The sequence below is a fragment of the Tetrao urogallus genome (genome assembly GCF_951394365.1).
Source record: "Tetrao urogallus genome assembly, chromosome: 3".
Taxonomy (NCBI): Eukaryota; Metazoa; Chordata; class Aves; order Galliformes; family Phasianidae; genus Tetrao; species Tetrao urogallus.
The window spans coordinates 19932929-19956692 of record NC_136815.1 but is presented as its reverse complement, the minus strand read 5'-3'; the positions used below and the strand labels follow the sequence as shown (position 1 = coordinate 19956692).

The following is a 23764-nucleotide window of genomic DNA, read 5'->3' as shown; positions in this document are numbered from 1 at the left end:
GTAAGTGAAATGTGTTAATTTGAATCCATCTGTCTTTCCACGAGGCACAAGTGATATGACAGAAAGTAGTGTACTCTTTGTGCATGTGAACCTAAAGTGATCATTGCTCCTCAGAGAGCTCCTGATGTATTGCGGTGTCACAATGAGGATATTGAATCTCACAGCACCAATCTATTATTCATAATGAGTAATCCACTATGTGAGGACTCTCAAATCCATAAAGTCTGTCTTGCCCCATCGCTCCTACTGTGCTCTGTATGCCTAGAGGCAGTGGGAGAGGTGACACGCAGAGGATGTGGTTGATGAAGATAGGACAAGGCCTTTCTTTGCCTTTTGGCTGAGCGTGCAGTAGGGGTGGTGCATGCAAAGCCTATCTGTCCCCTCACACTTTAACATACGGTTTGGAAAATCCCACTGTAGAAGTATGCTAAAGCACAGCGGGGCAGGATTGTTTCATGCCAGACCTCATTCAAGTGCTCTGTGTTCGCACACATTTTAAAGCACTGCCTTGATGCTGTAAAGGAGTCTCAAGGCAAATGAAAATTCAGGCCATCGTATTTCAAAGGCATATGCACCCATATCCACACTTACCTTTGGATCTGGAGGAGACCAAGTTGTAATTTGAAACAGAAATAACACTATCAGTTTCAAAATCAGAGTTTCACCTAGGGCCCTTCCCCACCTCCCTCCTCTCCCCACAGTTAAAGTTCAACTATTTCATTTGTAAATGCAGCTCTGCGATACCATCTGAAGCAGAAATGCAGAGGTGCTATTAGCTCAGTCAGGCAAACAAGCTTGCTCTGGCTCCATCGTAAAAACCTGCCTGTAATGTACCTTCTGCCATTAGGGTAAAGTATCCCCCACCAGTTGTACCAGAGACCTTTATTCTGAGCTCACCTTTCTTTTGGGGATGTTTGCATTTTGTTCATTCGTTTTGGGTTTTTGCCCTGTTTATAGTCAAGCGGGAAGACTTCCTCCGTTCTTGAGTCCTCCCAGACTCTGGGGGCCTTTGGCCTCACCTCTGCCTGGCAGGGTGTGCATTTGTGGTGTTCCAAAGCCCTTCTCACTGTGCTCATCCTGCTGGAGCAGCTGCACATCGATGTGGCTCAGGGAATGAACACTGACAATTTTTTCTGTCCTTTTTCATACCTCCCAGTGCTTGTTTTTGTGTGTGTTTTGGTTTTTTTTTCTTTTCTTTTTTTTAACTAAGCACAAGTGGAAAGTAGAATTATTTTAACACACAACTGGTAAAAATTCTTATGTAAAGCACAAATGCTTCCCTGGGAAGAAAAATTGCTTTTTTAAATACAGTTTCATTTCTCATATTTCATGCGCGCTGCCCTGACTGAAAGATCTTAGTGATAATGCAGATCACAGTAGCAGCTTTCTTTACATCAAAAGAAGCTTGGAGGTGGGAGACCCTTCTGCCAGCTTCTATATGAACATAAGGCAGAAGCGATAGTTCGTGCGCAACATACGTAAAATATATGTTTTAGAAAGCAGGAGATAACTACTGGTTACCTGCAGATGTAAGTATGTGTATAGGAAAGCATGAGAACAGGTTTTTGAAGAACATACAGGCAGAGTTTGTCAGGGATCGAAAGCATTGTCAGGTTTTGTAGATGCTTCATGGAAGTGGTGGGCTTCTGAGAAGAGGTTGGAGGTAGCATCAGAAATATTTAAGGAGCTTTTTCCCAGTTTGACAGAGAAGAAGACATGCTTTTTGGACACTGAAGAGAGACTGTGAAGGACCCTCACAATGAAGATTAGGGCTATCTGTTAATGAGATGGAAGAAAGAGTGCTGGTGTTAGGAGCATGGAAAGAATCTTTGAAAAAGCGTAGGATTTTTGATTGAGCACACTGACTGTGAGTTGTGAGCTGTCAGAAGACCCAAAGATGGCTGGGAAGGACAATACAAGGTCATCTCACTGTGTCTGTGTTAACAAATAGTATAAATGTACACATCAGGTTTGTGGAGTGGAACAAGTCAGGGCTAAAGAACTGACATCCACGTGAGACATATTTTTGGAGGTTTTATCTTACATTATCTTTAATCAGTTCCCACAAACTGAGCGGCCATTAGCAGCTGGAGCATCTGGGGTGTTCTCCTGGGTCACTTCTGCTCTGACTCTTCCCAAAAGAATCCAGTTTATGCACACTGGCTCTTTGATCCAAGGCATGGTAAGTTGGGGCAATCAAGTGATTCACTTCAGATGGGAACTGAACCAAACTAAAGCATTGATACATGCCTTAAAAATTCCCTTTCTCAACGTGGGAGCACCTTTGCTGGACTTAGGACAGAAGTGGAAAATAAATAAATGTGTAAGTTGTTAGAATGGAGATACTGTCTGAATTAATATTTTGGGGGGGGGAGATCTGCTCTTCTCTGTTTCCAGAAGTTTAGTGGTTGTTTGCACGTCATTTAAGGTCATCTCTCTGTCACACAGATTTTCATCACAGTGAACTGCTTGAGCACAGACTTCTCTTCTCAAAAAGGTGTAAAGGGGCTTCCTTTGATGATTCAGATAGATACATACAGCTACAACAACCGCAGCAATAAACCCATCCACCGAGCCTACTGCCAGATCAAGGTTTTCTGCGATAAGGTAAGTGGAATGTACAATTACCATGGATAAAGGAAGCACCTCATTTGACAGTTTGTTATTATTGCTGTATTTTAGATCTAATAAAAAGTTTTTCTCCCCAGTAAATTATGTTTCTGGTAGAATTTGGACCAGCTGTATCACAAATCTAGGAGGTTTTCACCCGGTTATTTTATTGCTTTGCAGCCTCTTTGGCCCTGATTCTTTGGCTTGTGAGCAGTAGTTGGACTGTGCAGGGACAGCATATTATAGGTCATGGCACACGAAGATCAAAATAGTCACAGAATGCACTAAGATGCATCTCTGCTTGAGAAGTCAACACTGACCATAGGGTTATGCAAGTGCCATTCTGATGGTGTTATACCTTCTACTTCTAACAGTCAGCATAGGCAACTTTGTGGAGAGATCTGTGATAGAGAACTGTGATAGAGTTTTATTCAATAAAGGTTTGCTAATTTGTCTTTAATGATGCTTTAGAAAGACACAGTGATGTAACTGATGGCTTCTTTACTGCTTGATTACAAACAGTTATTCTGAGAGCTTGAATGAAAATTTTCATCACTGGAATTTTCTTATTCAAAACCAACTGCAAAAATATGTTAAACATTCTCATGTTGTGTTTCAGTATCTTTTGTTTCTTGCTCATTTCTTTTGCATAATTTATTCCTTTACAGTGGTTTTTTTCTCATTCCTTTGTAGGGATTGGTAAAATTTGGCAGGTTACTTTTCAATATCAAAACATAGATCACGTTTTAATGAGTCTGACAACGTCATGGTCAGCTGTTTATCACCAGATAGAAAGAGCTGTTCTGAAATGTTATCTCTGTGATGACAATTCTTAAATGTATAGCATGACTACGTTTCATTTATGTTTAACGCCTGGCATGCCTGCTGGGAAAGATCTTCGTAGGGAGGGTTGATGCCTGGATTCTTGTCAAGGTTCAGGGATTCAGGAGCTTGCATCTTTTTATGTGACTTGGAAATTTATCCAAATTAGTCTTCCTATCTTACAGATGGGAGCAGAAAGTCAAAAGGCCTTGCCCCTGGCAATACGTGGCATTAACTTTATAATGGAAAGGGCAGGAGTTCAACTGTTCCAGGTCTTTGCTACTGCTCCTTCCCCTTTTTCAGTTAGTTCTGTTCTTGCTGTCTTGACAACAGGATCTTGGGGGCTAATTGGTCAGTTGTATTACTGGAGTAAAAAATTTGAGAGTAATGAATGTAAATGTATGCACCAAGGTCTTCTTGCAGTCAAAGTGTTACACTTTTAATTGTAACTTTGAATGTCAAATATTTGGAGATTTGAAGCTGCAGATAGATATTAAAAGCTCCATAAATACCAAAGTAGCAAGTCATTTTCATCTACCTGTTTTTGAAAAGCAATTAGAAAAAAATTGAATTATTAAAAGAAAGGAAGGAAATTCAGAGCACAAAGTCATCAAGGGTGACCCGCAGACACAACTGGTGGAGATTTTGAATAATACATGCTCACTGCATCTACTGGCTTAATTGGTACTTCAAACATCCAGAAGAGAAAGCAGGAAATTAGTGTTAAGACTTCTAATCAAAACTGTCTCAAAGTAGAAGAAGAGATCACAGGGGTAATTAAAGCATTATGCGTATCAAAACTATTGAAACTGGGAACTGGAGGGCTCAAGGGTATTGATAATGAGATGTGTATCTATATAAAATAAATGTATACATGTGTACACACACACACGAGGCTTTTCAACTTAATGCAAGGCTGAAAATGAATTAAGTAAATAAAACTGAATGAAAATTATCTAGGTCAATTCATATGACAACTTCTGTTCATTGGCACTTGGAAAGAGGCTGAAGCCCAATTCTCCTCTCACTTTACACTGGCCTATCTTTACTGACATCAGTTTCTCATTATGCTTTTGTCCATCAATAAATGGTTGGAGAATCAAAACTCCTGTGCCAGCTCAGCGTGGCGATTGCACTCCTGTCCACGTGGGAGCCATCCTGTGTTTCTCACAACTGCACATTGCACTCAGCTGCAGACAGCTGATGGAGCTGGACATGGCCATCTTTTCCAAGGTGCCAGAATATATCCTGGCAGTGGCTGACACGATGCTGGGTGGAGGGTCGCTCCTCCAGGTCTTATACTCACCCTTTAGTGAAAATGACAGGACTCAGTGTCTGCTTGGTAAAGGCAACAGAGCAAAGACAATTTTTTGCCCAATTCCTTGTCGTGATTAATTAAAAAAAATACTATGGAGGGATTGTAAGCAGCAATCATATGATCATTTGATACATTCTAAAAGTCTGAATTGAACCGTTATACCCCAGTGTGGCAACCACAAAGAGAAGCTGGTAAGAAAAGTGATTGATTTATTAAAACTATCTGGATTAGGGGAACTGCACAGTGAATTCCTCCCACTGAAGTTCTGAAATGTATCTTAGTTTGAAACAGAGACGAAGAAGTATTTGTTTTTGTCTGTTTTTATAAATGGTCTGTCTGCAGCTGTGGTGCCTCTTTCAGAGCAGTAGATGTGTTTATCCTAGTTAAAACACAGGTAGATGTGTGTAAGTTTTAAGGAAAACATTGCTGATAAAATACATCCTTCAGCTGAAACATAGCACACACTCTGTGGAAAGAGTATCTGAAGAAATAGAACTACATCTAGCTAAGTAGCACATATTTTCTGTCTATTAGTATTCACTTGAGCACTTACTGAAATTTAGTATTCTTTTACATTTAAACTAGAAAGACACACAGATCCAATGTATTCTTTATGTAATATAAATGTATGCAGATAAGGGCTGCAAGTGGTGTAATCATTTTTGTTCCCTCTTCATTCTCCAACCTTTTTTCTGTGTTTATTTTCTAGTAGACAGTCTTGAAAGCAGCTGTTACAGTGCAGATTTTGTTTTCTCAGTGCTAATCCGTTTTGCCCTTGAGGTCTTTTTTATCACATGCAGATCTCTTATGCTACATTAAGATAAGAGAATATAATTTTTATTCCTTAAGTATGTTGTCAAGGAAACTTGCTGCCAGCCCTATTTATATATTGCAAGATGCTTTAGCCACTGAGTGTGAAGGAACTAGTAATTCAGGGACATTCTGATTTTCTGTATGTGATTAGCTTTGCTAAAAAGCAGCAGAAGCGCTTGATTGGGCAAATATCCAAACACTCCAAAGTAAAATTGCAGTTGTTTTCCGTGGATTGTTAAAGGGTACTGAGCAACTGTAATTACCTGCTTGTCTTCAGCTGTAGAGAGAAAAAGGCTGGAGTCTATGGGTCTGTCCTACCAGGTGCAAATTCTTTGGCCTTAATGTAGAAAAAGGTGTACATGTGAGTTTGTGGTGGTGATGGGAGTGATCCTTACGATGGTAAAGGCTTTGCTGGGCTGGAGCTAGAGTGCTTCACACCTTGAAAGACATAACCTTGGAGGAATTGAAGATTGGGGGAAAAAGAAAAAAACAAAAACACCATATTTTGAATCAGCAGAAATTCATAGGCTGGGTTTTGCTAGTTGTTGATGGTAGAACGAGTTGCATCGTACACATTCCAGACACCTATGAAAAATGAAAAGCTCCCTATGTATTTTGACTGGTCAGAGCCTGATTTATAGCCCCCTATGACAGGGTTATTTCTTATTCTGTCCTGATAAGCAATTTCTGATTTATTCGATATGTCGTATGTCTCTGCTGTGAAAATGGTCCAGCAAGAATACTGGTATGCAAAAATCCTGTTGTGGTCCATTGTGTCAGCACCTGTAGCAAGTACATACATTGTGCAGGCTTGGCTGGCCCTGCACAATGCCTTATAGGCTGCTCCTTGCTCTGAAGGGCCAACAGGTGGTTTTGGGGGTCCAGAAGCAGTTCCATCCTGTCTCACCTCCCACTGTGCCTCCTAATGGTGGTGTCAATGAATTATATTATGCAAATCTTTTAAACTGCCAAGCACTTCTCTATCTTATCCAGCATTTTTAGTGAGAACCTTTCCATTTATGTCAATGGGCTTCTTATCCAACCTGCCTCAGATTGTTGGCTTTCTCAGGAATCGCAGTCACTGCGTTGCTCAAGTTAGACCAATGATACTGGTAGGCAGGGAAGGCTGCCATGCTTGGCAGTCACATGCAGGGTGTTGCATCTTAAGCATGTGAGGACAAAGCTGCCATACTTTCCTGGGCTCATAGTTAAAGAGACAGTTGAGGAAAGTCTGAAAACATACATTATTTATTGTGTATAAACAGCTGAGTCCTCCTCAGCTTCTGCTCTCCTGAAACAGCTGCTTGCTGCCATGTGAAAAAAAATTGCTTTCAAAGCCTGTCCCAACACCTGCGAGCAGTCAGCTGTGACACTGAGAGGTAGGGCTGAGGCCTTCAGAACACTGGCAGTGGGGCATATTTTTGCCTTCGTCAAATAGCAGGAAGCCTTCTAAGCAGTTTTGGTAAGAGCAGAACTCTGAATCCCTTGGAGTTCACGCAACACCTGTGGCTGATCTCAGTGAGAACTGGGCTGGGGCCTGGGTCCAAAGGCAGTGTTTCTGCTGGACACCTTCATGTTTTTTAAATGGATGTTTCTTCCACCACTCTTCCTTTGGAAAGTCATTGATAGTTTAAAGCCAGAAAGCAGATATTTTCTTTAATCCTTTTTGAGCTTGATTCATTGGCTTATGTGTGAATTTTGCCTTCTTGAGAAAAAATGTTTTGCTTTCTTTTAGAGAAACTTCTAATTTTAATTCGTAAAAAATCCTTAAGTTTTGCATGCCGATAGTCTGGGAGCATATGGATCTTTAATACAGTTCACAAGATGACTGTTTTCATATTTATAATGTAAATTAGGAGAACTTCAAAGGAGGTGTTACTGCTTTTTATTTCAATAACAACTTTTATTTTCTAAACTTACCAAGAAAGTATTTACACAACAGGGGCCTGCAACTTCCCAGGAGTTCCTGGGACCTAATAGGGTAATGTTACGATGCTTTCCAGTTTCTCCAGGGTTTCTCCCTGTTTGAAATGCCTGTAGGTTTCTGTAATGAGCCTTTGCATTGAAAACAAGCTGTTGGTGTAGTATTCTTGTATTGGCTAATCTCAAAGGACTTTATGGAGCTGGCCAGCATAAAGCAATCCTACCCCCAAAACAAGGTGGGTGGAAGGGAATTTAGGGAAAAGCGTAGCACAGACGTGATCTAAGATGACAGAATCCTGCAGATGCTTTATGTACACGCGTGAATTATGTGGCCTGAGAGCTCCATCCTTTGCTGAGATGCTGGATGCACAAAGCCCTTTGTGCTGGGTGTTGGCAACAGGCCTCCTCCAGACCTCATGCTGCTGAAGCCATTGGTCCTATCTCCTCCACACCAATAGCAGTGATGCACACTGGTTTATTCCTCTTTCTGGCTTCAACCCTGGGGGCTGCTGGATTTAGGTGCCAGCCTAAATTTCAGATACAGGTGCTTAACAGAGAGTGGGCTGACCATCCCCACTCCCCAACAGCCTGGCTGCATTTAGCTGTAATGGGATAACCATTCTCCATTTGTGCATTTTTGATTGCAGGGCATGATGCTCTCAGTGGTTCGTTCCTCTTAGGCTAATAGTATCTGTGGGTTGTCTTTTCTGCATCAGGGAGCAGAAAGGAAAATCCGAGATGAAGAAAGGAAGCAGAATAGGAAGAAAGGCAAGGGCCAAGCATCCCAAGCCTCCTGTAATAACTGTGAGTAAGATGGGCCTCTCTGTTTTGGGCTAAGTCATGCTTTGCATGCCCTCTCTCATAGCTGCATTACTTTGTGATCCTCCCAGCAGCTGAAGGAAAGCTGAGTGCGCTCCCTCTGCAAAAAAAGAGTGATATAACTTTCTTCAAAACAATGACTGACCTGGATTCCCAGCCAGTTCTCTTCATACCAGACGTTCACTTTGGAAACCTACAAAGAACTGGACAGGTAGGAAATAATAATGGGACGAGCAGGTGCCCACCTGCCATCGGACTGCATGTGCTCTGAGGCAGACTGTATAAATACAAAGCACTGTTATTGGTGGTTGCTTGTTTCAGCTCTTGGTTTTGGTAAATGCAGCTCTTGGTGAATAATTTAGCTTGCAGGAGACAAATGCTTTTCTTAGTTCTGGGTGCCCAAAAATAAATGTATACTTCATTAATAACAGACTATTCTGTGTTTGTTATGATTTTGTCATTCTTTTGCTAGTAAGGAATGGAAGAAGTCAAGAATTTTGGACTAGTAGTATGAGTGACTAGAAGTCTTTTTTGAACGTTTGAGTTGTCTTGATGAGATGAAGTGCCACCTGGTGGCAGAAGAGATCTCCCTGTCTGGAAAGACTGAAAACAAAGACTAAACTCATTGTACAAGGGTAGGCTTATGAAACATGACCGCCCATTCTCTGTAGGCATCACCTGGAGATGTGGCAATTCTTTAGAAGGAAGTATACAGTGTAGTATGGGAAGTAAAATTCCATCATACTGATGCATAATAAAACATATTTAGTTTCGGCTTAGTGCTGAAGTCATGGAATCATTATCACCAGTAAGTATGAGGAAGTCTCCTGACCTGACTTTTTAAGACCTACTTTATTACTTGGTGGGAAATTGCAAACCTGAATTTTCGGGTCAGCTCTGACAGTTTTTTCAAATATGAGCTTGTTATTTATTAGCTTCTCAGGAAGTGGAATGAGACGTTTCTATATGTGTTTATAAAGATAAATAGTAGATGATGAAACTTTACAGACACCTCACAGAAAGACATTAAAATAATGAAGGTTAAAATGATACTGAGTTTGAATTGCTATTTGTTGTAAAGCTGAGAGGATTGCGGTAGAGCGGAGCACAAAGAGTGCAGACGTTGCAATCACAGCTGTCACTGACTCGCCCTCCCAAATTGGAAAGACACCCACTCACATATCAGTGCTGGTACCTTCTGTCCTCATGGCTTTCAAAACAGAGTGTGGATTTGTCTCATAACAGAAGAAGGTGGAAGCGTTCTTCAGTGTATGTAATCCTGTAAATAATTTTCCAAATAACTGGAAGATGCTTTAGGCAATGTTCATCCTTGTCTTCTGCTCTATAAGTTGTAATATCAGTGTTCTTGCTAGCCTGAACTTTTAAAATTGTATTGCATGCTGGTTAATATTAGAACAGTTTATTGTGACAGTGTTCTGTAGCTCCTGGACTTAAAATGCATTTCAGATACTGTAGAGTTCAGCTTTACACACACCTCTGAATGTTAATCTGTACAAATTGTACAGGCTCAGAAGTCAAACCTTCAAGTGACAGCCAAATGTGTGCTGCATCTCGTCAGGGCTCCAATGCCCTGCCTTCACCCCATACTGGCTCAGTAGTTCAGCAGCTGAAATACGGGTGTTCTTCTTGGTACAGACCCACACTGCAGGCATTATATGAGGAATTTGGCTGACTGCTGTGTAAAGCCTTCTGTCATGGGCTGTGATTTTATACCTCTGCTGCTCCTGTTGGCCATATTTGTTGCTGTTGTAAATCTGGTCCCACTGATTTACACAAAACTGTGATCTGGACTTGTTCTCCTGCCCACAGCCTGTGCAAAAAGATCATCTGTACCATTAGCAATTGCATTTCCATTTGGGCTCTGGTTTAATATTGGTCCTGATTGTTTAATTAGGTTTTCAGACAATATTAAATACGTATAAAAAGCTTTTGAGTGTTGTGGCTTAAATCATATTAAGGATAATCTGGGTGATTAGTGATCTGATTTAGAAAATTGTAAAATAAATGGAAAAATTATGTAAACCAGAGGAGAGGACAAAGTCTGTCAAAATACTCAGATATATTTCAAATAGATGATATTCAACAGCAATTTTTCAAAGCTGCACTTTATCCTGGCCAAAATTAGAACTGGAGATGTGTGTGTTTCATAGAAGATGGATTTTTAACAGATTAAGAACCTGCAAACCACTTGTCTTTTCTCCCATTCGAAGTTACTTTGTTAGGCATGTGTCAGTTTTTGGAATAATTCTTTTTCTCTCCTTCTAGGTTTACTATAATACAGATGATGAGAGAGAAGGGTAAGACATTTACTGTTTCATCAGCTTTGCAGTTAGCAGTACAAATTCGCAGAAAGCAGGCATAAAAATATGAACTAATACTGACCCCACTCTCCCCCTTTCCTCATGTTCTCTCATCACCAATGATAGGTGAATACTTTGTGTAGAAATAGTAGAGAGAAGGTTTAATGCAGCTTAATTTCCCTTTATGTGAACTGTCTTCTTTTCATACCTATTTTTTCTTACATTTCTGTGTAAAACAATTTGAAGAGCTGTAAGGTTCAACACAAGGTTAGGGCAATATATTTGATAATAAAGAGTCTTTTATGTAATGGTCTTCAAATAATCATAAAACCATGAATTGTTTAATGAAGCACTAAAATTCACTCACAGTCCTGGAAGCTGTTTAACAGCACTTGTGTATGTGACAAATAGAGCAAATGCAGAGCAAACGCCCCAATATCAGAAGAGAAAGGAAATAGAATGGGAGATCCTGGGAAGGGAGAAGACTGGAAATGGGAGTGCTCACTGTCTGGCTTTAGAGGAACTGGAAGAATTACAGAAAGTCTCTAAAATAGAGAGGCACAAAACAAGGACTTGAACATGTGTGGCTGGAGTTCAGCCAGTATTAACTATGAGGCATGCATCCCTCACGCCTTTCTAAGCTGGTTGAATCTCAAGGGAGCAAACTCCAATCAGAGAGTTTGGAGACAGACAGCTGAACTCACCAGTGGTCACAAAAGGTGGACTGTGGTTGGTGGTGGCTGAGCACCAACAGCTAACATTGACTTCAAAACATGAGGCCCTTTCTGTTCCTTCTGTGAAGCTGATGTTCTTCATAAGACTCACAGTGGAATTTGAGCAACAAAAGGTGTTATTGCACTAACCATGTAAGTCTTAGCTCTCACATGGCCATCATGCTATAAGCCCTCAGCTCCCCAGCAGGGCCTGTCACAGCTGTGGGCTGGATCTGGCTCCAGGTGTTATTCTTTTTGAAACTCACTGTGTTGTGTGGCCTTGGACTTTAGAAGTGCTTTTGGTATTTTCTAAGGCTCTCTCCAAAAAGAGAGAATGCAAAGCGCATTTCTCCCAAAAGAGATGAATGCATATACAAATGTGAATTCACTTTTTTACTCAGTTGCTTCTTCCTCACCAACTCTTCCAGTGCCTAAATATGTATTTAAACAGTTAAGAGTCTTGAGTGTTTTCTAAATAATATGTCACACTGAATATATTATTTCCTGTCACCTGTCCCAGTCAGTCAGTCTAGGCAATTTGAGAAGCTTGGAGAGTTCAGATATGCATGAAAAGCTAAATCCATGCAATTTCTGGTCTGTTACTTGAGTAAGTAGCAGGGCTTTTGCCAGAGTACCTTTGTACTTTGAGTGTAACTGCTGCTGTTGTCTCTTTCCTGTTGGTGGGAGCACAGTTTTCCATGACATGGCCCCTGTTGTGTGTTTTCTAGTAGCAGTGTCCTGGTCAAGAGGATGTTCCGACCTGTGGAGGAGGAGTTTGGTCCATCCCCTTTGAAACAAATGAAAGAAGAAGGCCTGAAAAGAGGTAATTATCAATTCTTAGTGGTTAAAACTACTGTTCTGGGAGTCCTACTCTCAGACAATGAAAGATGCGTCTGGCTTAGACAAAGACAGTTGTTTGATGCTAATACAAACATAGTACAGATGGGAGAAGATATCATCACACCTGCCCAGTATACAAGGTGGCACTTCAGCAATTGCTAATAATGATGTAAAAGCTGAAAAAGAGACGGAACCATGCACAATCTCAAGAAGGGATCAGGACACAAGTGTAGAAGATGCAAAAAAATTAGAAAGTTTCTTGGCCCTTGGCCAAACTACATAGTTCAGAAATGTTCCAGTAGCGAGTCTGTGTTTGTTTGTTTTTAACTTCTGCTCATCTTTTCTGTTCTGGCTGGGATCACAAGCAATATGCAAGATGCACTGGGTCAGATACAGAGACATTACACAGGCAAGCTTGTGCTGTCTGCAGAGTGAGATTAGCCTGAATGAAATCTCAGAACTTTTCTACCCAATTCGAAATGTAAGGCATGGAGAGACATCCTCCAGTTGACATAGCTAAGCTATTTAAAAGTTTGTTTCCCTTAACTGTTCTTCGCTGCATTGAGAGAATACTACCACAGTTGCATTCATTCCATATGCTCTATCAGTCTAACCCATTTTCAAGTTCATACCAGTGCAAGTTAGTTGAATAACATTGAAACAGTGGTTTAGATAGAGCTGTCAACTTTGCGAGAAGGATGAATGTAAGGTGGTTTTGTCCACAAGATATGCTTTGTGAGCTGTATTTTACAACACAAAGTTATATGTGATAATGCCTTACTCTGCCATAGTTAGGCACTCTGAAGAATATTTGCCATTCCTTCAATCTCATCAGTTCTGTCATGTAAGGTTATTGGAGAATCCTGGGGTTTGACCAACCCATGTAGATCAAGCTCATTCATTTTTTGAGGTTCACCTATCAGTTTGTGAGACAACAGGGCAACAAGGTATAGAAGTGAGCTCAGTTGTTCTCAGCATTTGTAAGACTCAGCTTCCCATAATCCTGTATTTGCAAATTATTTCTGTTGGTGAGGTAGTATGCTTGAACCAAGGGAAGCATACAAGATTATAGGACAGAGAGTGGTGTCTTCCTAGAATGAATGTAAGCATATTCTTCCTTTAATTAATCCTTTCAATGAATAATATGAGATCAGCACTCACCACAGGCTTGCATCTGGTTGATTCAAGGCCTTGATGAAACTCACATTATCATTCTGGGCTACATCAAGCAGAAGGGGACAGCCACAAGGACTGCATTAAGAACTGTCTTTTACTGCAGTTTCACCTGGGTTTCCCAGCTGGAAGCCTGGAGAGGTGCCTGCAGGGAGATATTGCTTTGCTTTGAATATTCCTGTCCTTTGCTGTGGTAAGTTGTTTTAATATTGTCCAGGAATTGCAACTATTTCAAGGGGAAGATGCAAAAGAAAAAAATGTTTTTCAGCTGACGACAAAAATATGCTAAATAATTAAATCCAGGAGAGGCATGGAGTCAGAGAAGCTGGAGGATGCTCTCTTCACATCCCCTTCCTGTTCAGTATTTGTTGCAACTTGGTCGATGCTGGCAGGAGGCCAAACCTCCTCCAGCATGGCCTTTGCTCTGGTGAGCTTCCTGCCATCAGGAACCCTACATCTGGGATTGTACTGATGGAGAGCTCCAGCTGAATCTGCCCACTTATCAATACTGTCTTTGCCACAGGAGTCTCTGGGCATTACTCTTCCATTTGTTTTCCCCGGTCCAGCATTTCTAGAAGCTTGGGCCCAGTGAGGGGTTCAAGTGCAAATGAAGAGTTAGAGTGACAGTGTGTTGGTTCCCCTCTGCCTCTTGGAGCTAAGTACCAAGGGACAGCCCTCAAGAGCATAGGGTTATGAAGGGGGTTACAAACCGTCAGTGAGACAAGTTTCATGTTCTCACACAGATAGCTGCATCTGTTTGAATGTATCTTTCATGTCCTTGGTCTCTGTGGAAAGTACAAGTGCCCAACACAGAAATGTAGAGGATGTAAATGTGCACTATGTGCAGATTTCAATGGAAGTTTCCCATTATAAATCCAGCAGCCCTGTTACAAATCAGGTTGGTTTCCAATCTCGTCATTCTTAGCCTGTCATATTTTTTTTCTCTCTGAAGTGTTGTGTTAAACACTTAAACCATTTTGGGTTCAAAAAAGATAAGGTTTGGTGAACCATCCCTATGCATACATTCTCTAACTCTTTTATCTGAAGGACTGGTATCTGGGCGATCAATGAAAACTCCAAGTGTAGAAAAGGAAAGCCTGGCTACCAGCCCTACTTTCCTTGTCTAAAATGTGCCACATCTCCATGCAGGGATGAGTTGACAAAGTGCCCTGGGTGCTCAGTGTGAGGCTGGGCATTGGTGACACCTGTGCTCAGCTTGCCAGTCTGAGTAGAGGACTTCCTCTCTCATCACGTTTTTAGTTTCCTTTTTGCCATGTCTGCTGTTGGTTTTCCACCTTGGCAGATTTGCCAATTGAGATCCAAGCTGTTGACACTTTCAGAAGAGCTGTCTGACATAGTTCTTTCACATTCATGTTTAAAACCCCTGTTGAGTGGCCTGACTTCCAGAAATCTCCCAGATACAACAGCCTGCCTTGCATTCAACAAAAGCTGCTTACTGGTGTGGTTTTGTGAATCAGTGCTATTTTTTTAAGTACCTGAAGATAAATTTGTCACTTCTGCCTTTTGCAACTCCTTTTAACATCTAAAGAGCATTAGGGAATATTGTGAGCTGCAGCTTTGACAAGAACACTACACTGAAAGCTAAGTCCAGGTAGTGCAGAGATTAGGAAAATCTGAATTTGTCTTACTCTGTCAAAAATAACTCACTGCCTGATGCAAGATATTTTTTCCCCCAAATATTGCAGTCTCTGCTTTTGAAGTGAGATTGTCAAGGTGGCATGGAGGTGGTGACAATAGGTGCACAGGCTGCTAGTGCTGGTTGAGTCACATCATCACACAAAGGTTTGCCGGGCTGCTTTGGCAACTGGAGCAGAGGGCAGTCTGAAGAACAGCTCACAGAACTGGGCTATTTTTTCACATGCATCTGCTCTTTTTGTTCGCAGTGCAGGAGGATTCACAGGGGCCAGAATAATGGAGCACAAGAGCAGAGAGGAGGCAGGATCTTAAGGCACTGATGCTGCCAGGAGTCATTTATGGAAAAGCGTGCTAGTGGATCAAAACTGGGCTTTTCACACCTGTTATTGGGAAAGAAAACCAACACCCCTCCCTTCCAATATGTTTACTAATCCTGGCTCTCTGTGTGTGTAATAGTGATTCAAGTCGCCTGTTATCCTTGTAATGGATCCTTCATTCAACATAACATTCCCTGAGATGCCAAACACAACAGAGCAATTTAAAGCTGAGTGCTTGGTTTGTACCGTGACCCCATCTTTAGCCTCAGACTGAGGGATTTTTCCTCTTTGCAGACACGTTTTTAGTTACTAAGGTTGGCAGATGGTTCAGATGTTTGAAAAGCTGGAAGTTACAGGACAGCCCTCTAGTTGCAAGAAAAGTATTACTGAAACAGTAAATATGTCAGTACAAATAAAAATAACATTTGAAAAGAGTGCTTGCTCATGCAAGTAAGAATATCAAAACCAATCAAGTTTTAACTACTGCTGTGAAAATTTTTGTTCCTTTACATTCTGACCATTGTTTAATTTGTGAGCCAAAGTTATCTCAGTTTCTTTGGCACCAAAAAGGACTCTTTCAAATGCCAAATGCAGGTAAAAAGACTGCTACAACAGGTATGCAGAGCCAATTTGAGGCTAATACTTTTAAATTGAAGATGCAAAAATTGCCATTATTTCTGACACCTGGTTTTGTAGACCAAGACAGGAAACTGATCTGGGCAGCCATGTTTTAAACCTTATTCCAATCATTTGAAAACATGGGCAAAAAAGCTACAATTTGCTGCAAATATGCCTGAATTCATGCTGGTACAGTCTTCAGTTATGTTTATTTCTATTTATTTTATACGCATCTGCTTTGCTTTTGCCAGATAACCAGCAAGTCTCTCTGTCAGTGATTAGCATTTATTTTCCTTCTTATTGCTTCTTGTCTGTGAGGATTGGCTACAGGTCACCTTTTTTGTACCTGTTTAGTTTGCTTTTGCCATGTAGTTTTGCCTTTTTTTTTTTTTTTTTAATGTCTTTCCCAGTCTTTCGGATGAAGTTTGGAGAAGATGCAAGCCAAGAAAAGGAAGTCCTTGCTTGCATGTTTTGTCACAGGACAAAACATTTTTTGTTGGGGTTTCTTTTCTCTGCGTACATGGAGGTTTAAATTCCTGAATGCCTAGATTTCCCACATTGAACTAAATTCATTGCATTTCCCTTGTGTGTTTTCAGAGCAGCCATGGTGTGTTTTCCGTGTTTGGATCACTGTTGATAGGAAATTCCTCTTTTCTTTTTAAGAGCAAACCATTTTCAGCATTTCATTTTTCTACTCAATGTGAGGTGTTTCATCTGTTTAGTTGGCTGGACTTGCTCCAAAGTTTGACTTTTTTCTGTTTCAGTGCTTTTATATGTGAGGAAGGAGACAGATGAGGTGTTTGATGCCTTGATGCTGAAATCACCCACAGTGAAGGGTCTAATGGAAGCGGTAAGTATCCAATGTCCTTACTTTATCTTTCTTAGTAGGAAAATTTTGAGACTCTCAATGTGTTGCTGAGATAAAATGTAATAGAGAGATGAAGCTATTCTCAGATATATTAAAAGCTTAATAAGGGCTGTTCGGAGCACATCTCTGAAATGTTGACATGTTCTAAACTGAATGCTGTCAGCAAGTTACTGAGATAAAATAGACTCACAGAACTGGTTTATTGGAGAGCCAACCCTTGAGGAATGGCAGTAATTAAGCAACGTCAAGAAAGCGGGGAAATAAAGGCTTCGTTTTCTGAAACACTTCTTATTGAACTGCTGATTCAGAACCTGTTGAATGTTCTGCAGTGCTCATTGGTGCATTCAGAGCCATCTTTTAAAGAAGAGGACCAAAGATGCACTGTTTCCATGTGAATTTCATCTGGCTTTTGTGCAGTGCTGTCTCAGCACACAAGGGACAGGTCATGAGCCAATGAGCCAATGCAGGCAGGTCATTCATACTCCTGTCTCACACGCCTTATCCAGCCCTAGCTCCCACTGTGACCTGCTCAAGCCTATCTCTTTGTCAAGATGCATCTTTCTCTTGAGTTTTTCTTTGTTACATGTTATCTGTGCTTGTGAGTGGATATTTTTATAGTTAATACTGTTTATATGAGCTGATGGCTAGTATCTGTGTGGAATTTGGTGGGGGAAGGGTGAAGAAGCAATTGTGTGTCTCATTGCTTAGGTGGGGAACTAATATGAGACTGACCTGTAGAGAGAAACTGCCTGGCCTGAGAAGATGGGAATGGAGGAAAATGCCTCTAGAGAGCTCAGCTGAGTGCTAGAAGTATATATATATTCGTGCTTGCATAAAATCATCAGTGTCTTGTAGCACGTATCAAATACAGTGCAGTAAGGATTGAGTTACTTGGCCAGAAGTACAAGACAAAAAGATCTTGTGGATTTTGGGATTGTCCCAAGCACCTACTCAGATCAGGGTATCTCCGAGGTGAGTCAGCTGCGTTACAGAAATGGCCTAATGATTCTTTTGCTAAAGCTGTACCTGTGCAGAATGCACATGTATAATAATAGGAAGGCTTCACTTGAAGGGGCTGCAATCTGATTCATGGTAAAACTGGAACATGATGTTATCTTGTCTTTATATGAAAGTTAAAAGAAAGTTTTAATTCTTCCATAACACTTCATGCCAACGTTAACATTTTATCTTCGGTATTCTGTGCCTCTTAATGCCTGTATCCAGCTACTCTGTAACATAAAAATAAAGCTGGTCCAGAAACAGGAAAGGTTTCTGTATACTTCTGTCAGCACAGCTGCTAACTCAGTGGCATGTTTTCGGCACCAGAGAAATCTAATCTGTTGTAAAATGTCCCAGATCACTGGAAGGAATACATTCATAAAATTTTAATTCTCTTTGGTAGGATATAGTAGATAAGTGAATGCCAAAAAGCTGTCAAATTATATACTCTTAACTACTTTCTCTGCAATCTTTTCAGCAAATAATGCAATTTTGTAATTGTGCACATCCTAAATACTCAATTCTAAGTTCAGTGCAAGGATTCAAGAAACTGAAGATCTGGTGACTGACCAGATCCAAATCCTGCTTTCAGACTCATCCAAATTCCATCCAAAATGGTTAACTCTTTGGATCTAGTAGGTGCCGCAGTCTAACATGACAGAGGATGATCTAAACTGGGAAATTCAAGCATCTTCTAATGTCTTTCTGAAATTAAAACCAGCTGAGTTCAACAGAGCTTGCTAGACCACAGTTTATTGTACACGTCTATATGTATGTGTTCTTCCAGCCTATTTAGGGCAACAGAGGAATCCATAGGAATAAATTGGCAGAGATATTTTCCTGCACTCCTTTATCAGCCCAGGTCATTTTTGTGTCTTTCGTGTCATCCTGACTTGAGCAGAAAAAGCATTTCTGGTGGCTTCTGCAATCAGATGTGTGCTACAGACAGAGTTGCCATGCCAGGGGGCTGCAGCCCCAAGGGATAACCAGCCTGTCATTTCAGTACCACTCTGAAGGATGTCCCACAGCTTCAGGCATCTTAAGGGAAGCAGAGAATTCTCTGCTCGGAATATTTCACAATAGAGATTATAAGGGAAAATACTGCAAATAAAGATATATTTTATTACTGTATTGTAGCATGCTTGTGATCAGACACTAAATCCTGTTTTATGTGGAGGTTGGCAGTAGTGTTTTTCCCCCTGAGTTGGCAACAAACCTGTTTCAGAAAAGGGTGTTAAGTGAGATGCCCTAGCAGATGCTAGCTCTCTGCTTTCTCAGATTCTGCAGCAGGACTTAGCACATTTGTACTGGAGACTTGCTTTCTGAGCCTCTGAGTGGGAGGCTTTCCCATTCTCCTGCTTCAAGCCGTGCTTCCACAGCTCACCATTTAGTATAATTGGTTGAATCCTTAGGGGTTCCTGAGAAATGTGCTTAGTCAGTTGGCTGGAAGTCTTTCCCAAAGCTCCCTAATCCCTTCATATCATATAAATCCCACACCTGTCACAGGCAGTGTGACAAGCAAGACTTTCTTGGCCCCACCACTCATAGCTTGTGTAGGAAGTGGTGTCCCAGGGTCCCAAACCACTTTGAGCAACATTTGATATGCAAGAGTGTTAGGCATCGCAAGTATCCTAGGAAAGTTTGATGCTGGAATGTGCAGAATGCTGTATATTAACTGCTAGTAAGCCTCTTTGAGAAAAGAATGTTTGTATCAAGTCTTCGGCATTGATCTTTACAGTATCCTTAGGCTTCAGGGTTAACGTGCCAAAGAAGATACAGCATTTCCTCATTCACACAGGAGTTGTGACATTTTCACGTATCTCCAGCACAGTATCCAAGAGGGCAGTGAAACATGTTGGCACAAGTAAAAGTGAGGTATGGAGTGGGTGGGTCTGGTGAACCCTACCAGATGCTCCTTAAATGCATCATCCCCTGTTAGCCACAGATAGAAACTGCAAGCAGAGGAAACTGTTGGTGGGGTCAAAGTTTCATTGGCTTGTCATATCTTGGAGTTATGCTGTACTTCCTAAACAGAAAATTCTGTGTTAGGCAAGATGACAGTTATACAAGTATAGGTGATGTAGGCAGGTACAGGCTAATTAATTTTCTAGCTGTCTGGATGAGAGCCGTGTTTGAGTTTTAACCTGAGAATATTTGAGTCTGTCCCTGATGCTGAGTTTTATCCATTGCTTGCTTTTCATTTTCTGTTTCATAATTGCTTTCATTTACTTTTCTAAAATATGACTTTTCTCAATGGCAATCTGAGCGCAAACGCAAGGAAAGGATTTCACAGTGATTGATGTTTGACAGGTTTTAGTGGATTTTTAATTGTGCATTTCAGTTCTCTGATGCAGAAGAAAAGAGTCAGCTATTTAGCTGCAACCTCATTTAACCTGGGAAGAGCAAGAAGCTTACTTTTGTTGGCAGTAGCATACCACAGTTCATTAATCACTGACTAAAAGGTCCTTTTTCCATAATTATTCTTCCTCTTGGGACAATCCTATTCGAAAGTGTGAGTGGTGAGACCCGTTCCCTCAAAGAAAAGTCATAATTTAGAAAGGAAGCTCTCAGTTCTCAGGAACATCAGCTCCAGGAATGCACCATAGGTTTGTTTTAGAGTGAGCCAACACACTGATGCAAACTAAGGCCAAAACATTGCAGTGAAGGATGCTTGCTGATGCTGGCAATTTATTGGCTATATTCTTCACTCAAAGTTTTGCTATATTGTTTACTTTATCATGTGAGTGGATGTAAAGGGGTTGATTTTAAAAGTCCTTTACCATGTTAACAGACTTCTCTGAGGCATCTCGTTATGAGTACATTCAGGTGATGCTCTGTGATACAGCATTCTCATTTTGCAATCCTAGTAATTGAGCCACCTCCCCAGCAATATGGTCTGTGCAGTACCATGGCCTCCCACCAGAAAAGGGACCCAGAAGATACTTTTCAGGCCAAAGGAGTGCCACGAAGGGTCCTGTTAGCTTAACAGATATTGAAATGCCATTGAGAAATAGTAGATGTCCTGTTGTGTTGCTGCTCACCTGTCTTCTGCCTTGGGTGAGGTGTATTTGCTTCCATGAGTCCAGAAAATCAGAGTAAGGAAAGGCAGAAAGATTGCTGATGGGATTGAAATTCCTGGGTAGCATCTGAACCTGGGGAGTGTGTTAATTCTCAAGCAGATCAGTAGAAAATGCTGAGGCAATGATAAATCATATCTGTGAAAACTGTAGTCTCCAAGTTTCTGGATAGAAAAGTTAGTATTTTTAATGAAGATTTTTAGGATTATTTCTCCCCGAATCATCCTTAAATAAAGCTATAATGTCATTGTAACTTTTCTCTTGAGACTTTTCTTCATAGTTATCCTGTCAAAGTTTGCAGAGACAATGTTTAAATTGCCTTATGTAAAGCGAAGAGGTGAGGTGCTATTCCTCATTAGTCTTTATTTCCTTTGTTTTGATGATTTCAGATTTCTGAGAAATATGGATTGCCAGTGGAAAAGATTGCAAAACTTTATAAGAAGAGCAAAAAGGGGTAAGTAAGCCATAAGTAAACTAACGGTGACAGTCACGGTTCCCAACTATGCCTGGGGCATCATTATACTAGACAGTACAAATACTTCTAGGAGACCTGCCCACAACCCTAAAGTCTTACTGTCTATGGAAAAAGCAAACGGTGGCAAAAGAAGAAACATGCAGCCTGTCTCTGACTGGCATTCATAGGCTTGCTGTGAAGGAGCAGTATTTATGTTTGCAAAATGTATTTGCGTAAAGCCTGTTTTACAGGCTATATACTTAACAACATTGTGGAGAGTGGTATGGGAAAGGCACAGCCTTTGCTGTGAATGCAGCATGGAGTTTCCCTGCAGCATGAAGAAGAAATGGGCCGCTGCCTGAATCTGAAAGGCAGGCAAGCACAAGGGAGAGCGCTGTTTGCTGCAGGGTTTCAACTGAGTAAATTTAGACACGAGCATCACAGCTGTGGTTTTATAATAGCTAGGCTACTATGCTTTATCATAAATCTGAATCTCTCTATTTTAACTTTTTGTTACTGCTAAATAACAGCAATATTCTAGCAACATCATTTTAAGTCAGTCATTTATTTTTGGCTCTAACTGTAACTTAGGGCAGTGTTTTGTCTGATGATTTATTTTGCTTTTGAAAATGCAGGTGAGACTTGTCATGTTTTGCTTCTTTCTTACACTGTTTCCAAGAGATGTGTTTGTTGGAAGAAATCCTTTATGGTAAAGAGTGAGGATATATACACCTATACACCTGTACTAGTACTCTTGCACCCGAGCTGAGTTCTGTGAGCTGTGTGCACAGCACCAATTACACTGCTTTCCCATGTCAGTGACTCACATCATGGAGGAGGAGGAGCAGCTTTTTTGTGGCATGGCTGGGGAGTAGAAAAAGAGATGCACTTGGGGGATCTGGCACTGCACATAGGAAATGCTGGCTGAGTCTGCACCAAATCTGGTGTGCATCTGCAGGCAATTCCAGAAGTGGGTAAAGTCGTAAAGTCCCAGCCCTGACACATATCTAACTACTTTCACAAGTTGCAACCTATAATCCAGAGGCTAGAAGGGACTATGGGGCAGACCTTGATGATAATTTCCCGTCTTGTCCCTGTACTGGCACGTGCTGGAATCTCTTATTGTTTCATGTTGAAGTCAGTGGAGTGTGTGCATGCAGTGGAGTGCATGGCTTTCCCTTTTGCTGTTCTGGTATGTGAAAATACTGCTTTTTGCCTTTGTCACCAGTATCCTGGTAAACATGGATGACAACATTATTGAGCACTACTCCAATGAGGACACATTCATCCTGCACATGGAAAGCGTGGTTGAAGGCTTCAAGATCACACTGACTGAGATCTAGCCTCAGACCAGAGCCCTTTCGTAAAGAACCCACAGCATTTCATTCTTCTTGGAAAGCAGAAGATGCCTATGGAAGTTGACAGACATTGATCAGAGAAACTGTTACAAGACTGCTTTGAAAATATTGTCCGTTCTGCACATGCACACCTACTGCATACAGGCTTGGGTTCGTCAAGCACAAGGCCACTCATGTTAACCTGGTCCCTTATTTATTGCTCCCCACTCTCCATTGTACAAGCAGTTACCAGCCCCCAGATTTGTAATCACTGCAAATGTGAAATGCAGCATTTTAGTCCATGCTTTAGTGTGGATAAGCTCATTCTAAAATATAGTGAGGAACTTTGCTGGTCCAGTTTCAGAAATCTTATGTAAATCTCTTTGCCAGTAGTTCTCTCCTCTCGCTAAAAACAGTGCTAAAGGTGGGGAAAGTGGCTGACAGAGTTCACTTGCTCAGACCAATCCATATCTCTCTCTAGTGTATAGTCTTGCCAAATACCTCTGGTAGTTCTCAGCATGTAGCAATGAGGACTTGTAAGTAAGGCATTCAGCTACAAATGTCACTTGTAAGTAAATGGTAAAGAAACCATTTTAACCTTGTATATAATGTTTATAATATGCAATAATATATTTTAACTACTGTATGTGGGCACGTTTATTGCCACTATGTTTTTGTATGTATTGGGCTTAGGGTTTAACAGAATATTTCCTAGAAGATTAGATTTCTGCAATCTGCTAAAGAGTGTGTACTGAGAATCTGAGTCTGCATTTGTGCACTCCATCCCTGCCCACCCAGTTTTATACTGAAATATTGGAGCAAACAGTGCTACAGCATTTGGAGTGCACTGTCACTGTGGGACCCACCTTTGGTGCCCAGGTCTCAAACATAGACACCTGAGTACTCCATCCAGCTTTCACCAAATCATAGAAGCACCCCTGTGTCTGGTGTGCCTAGAGGCCTGTTCTCTTAGTGAAGCGAGGGCTCTCAAAATGAGCCTGTCTCAAACCCCAACAAACTGCTCATTAAAGCATTCCTCTACACTGCAAGAAACTTCAGACATCTTCTTAAGGGAGTTTGCTCTTG

At 41.1% G+C, this 23764-nt stretch overlaps 1 protein-coding gene across 1 annotated transcript in view; it reads left to right on the top strand.

Annotated features, from left to right (window-relative positions):
- The window catches only part of GRHL2 (grainyhead like transcription factor 2), a gene marked incomplete at both ends in the record, with an annotated part of 58409 nt that extends 35725 nt beyond the window's left edge, over nucleotides 1-22684 (top strand). Inside the window, 8 exons of the mRNA XM_079533391.1 lie at nucleotides 2449-2607; nucleotides 8203-8290; nucleotides 8377-8516; nucleotides 10592-10623; nucleotides 12068-12162; nucleotides 16708-16793; nucleotides 21277-21341; nucleotides 22570-22684. Of these exons, the coding sequence (XP_079389517.1) occupies nucleotides 2449-2607; nucleotides 8203-8290; nucleotides 8377-8516; nucleotides 10592-10623; nucleotides 12068-12162; nucleotides 16708-16793; nucleotides 21277-21341; nucleotides 22570-22684 (780 nt within the window). The remainder of the gene's footprint in view (nucleotides 1-2448; nucleotides 2608-8202; nucleotides 8291-8376; nucleotides 8517-10591; nucleotides 10624-12067; nucleotides 12163-16707; nucleotides 16794-21276; nucleotides 21342-22569) is intronic.
- Nucleotides 22685-23764: the final 1080 nt, after the last annotated feature.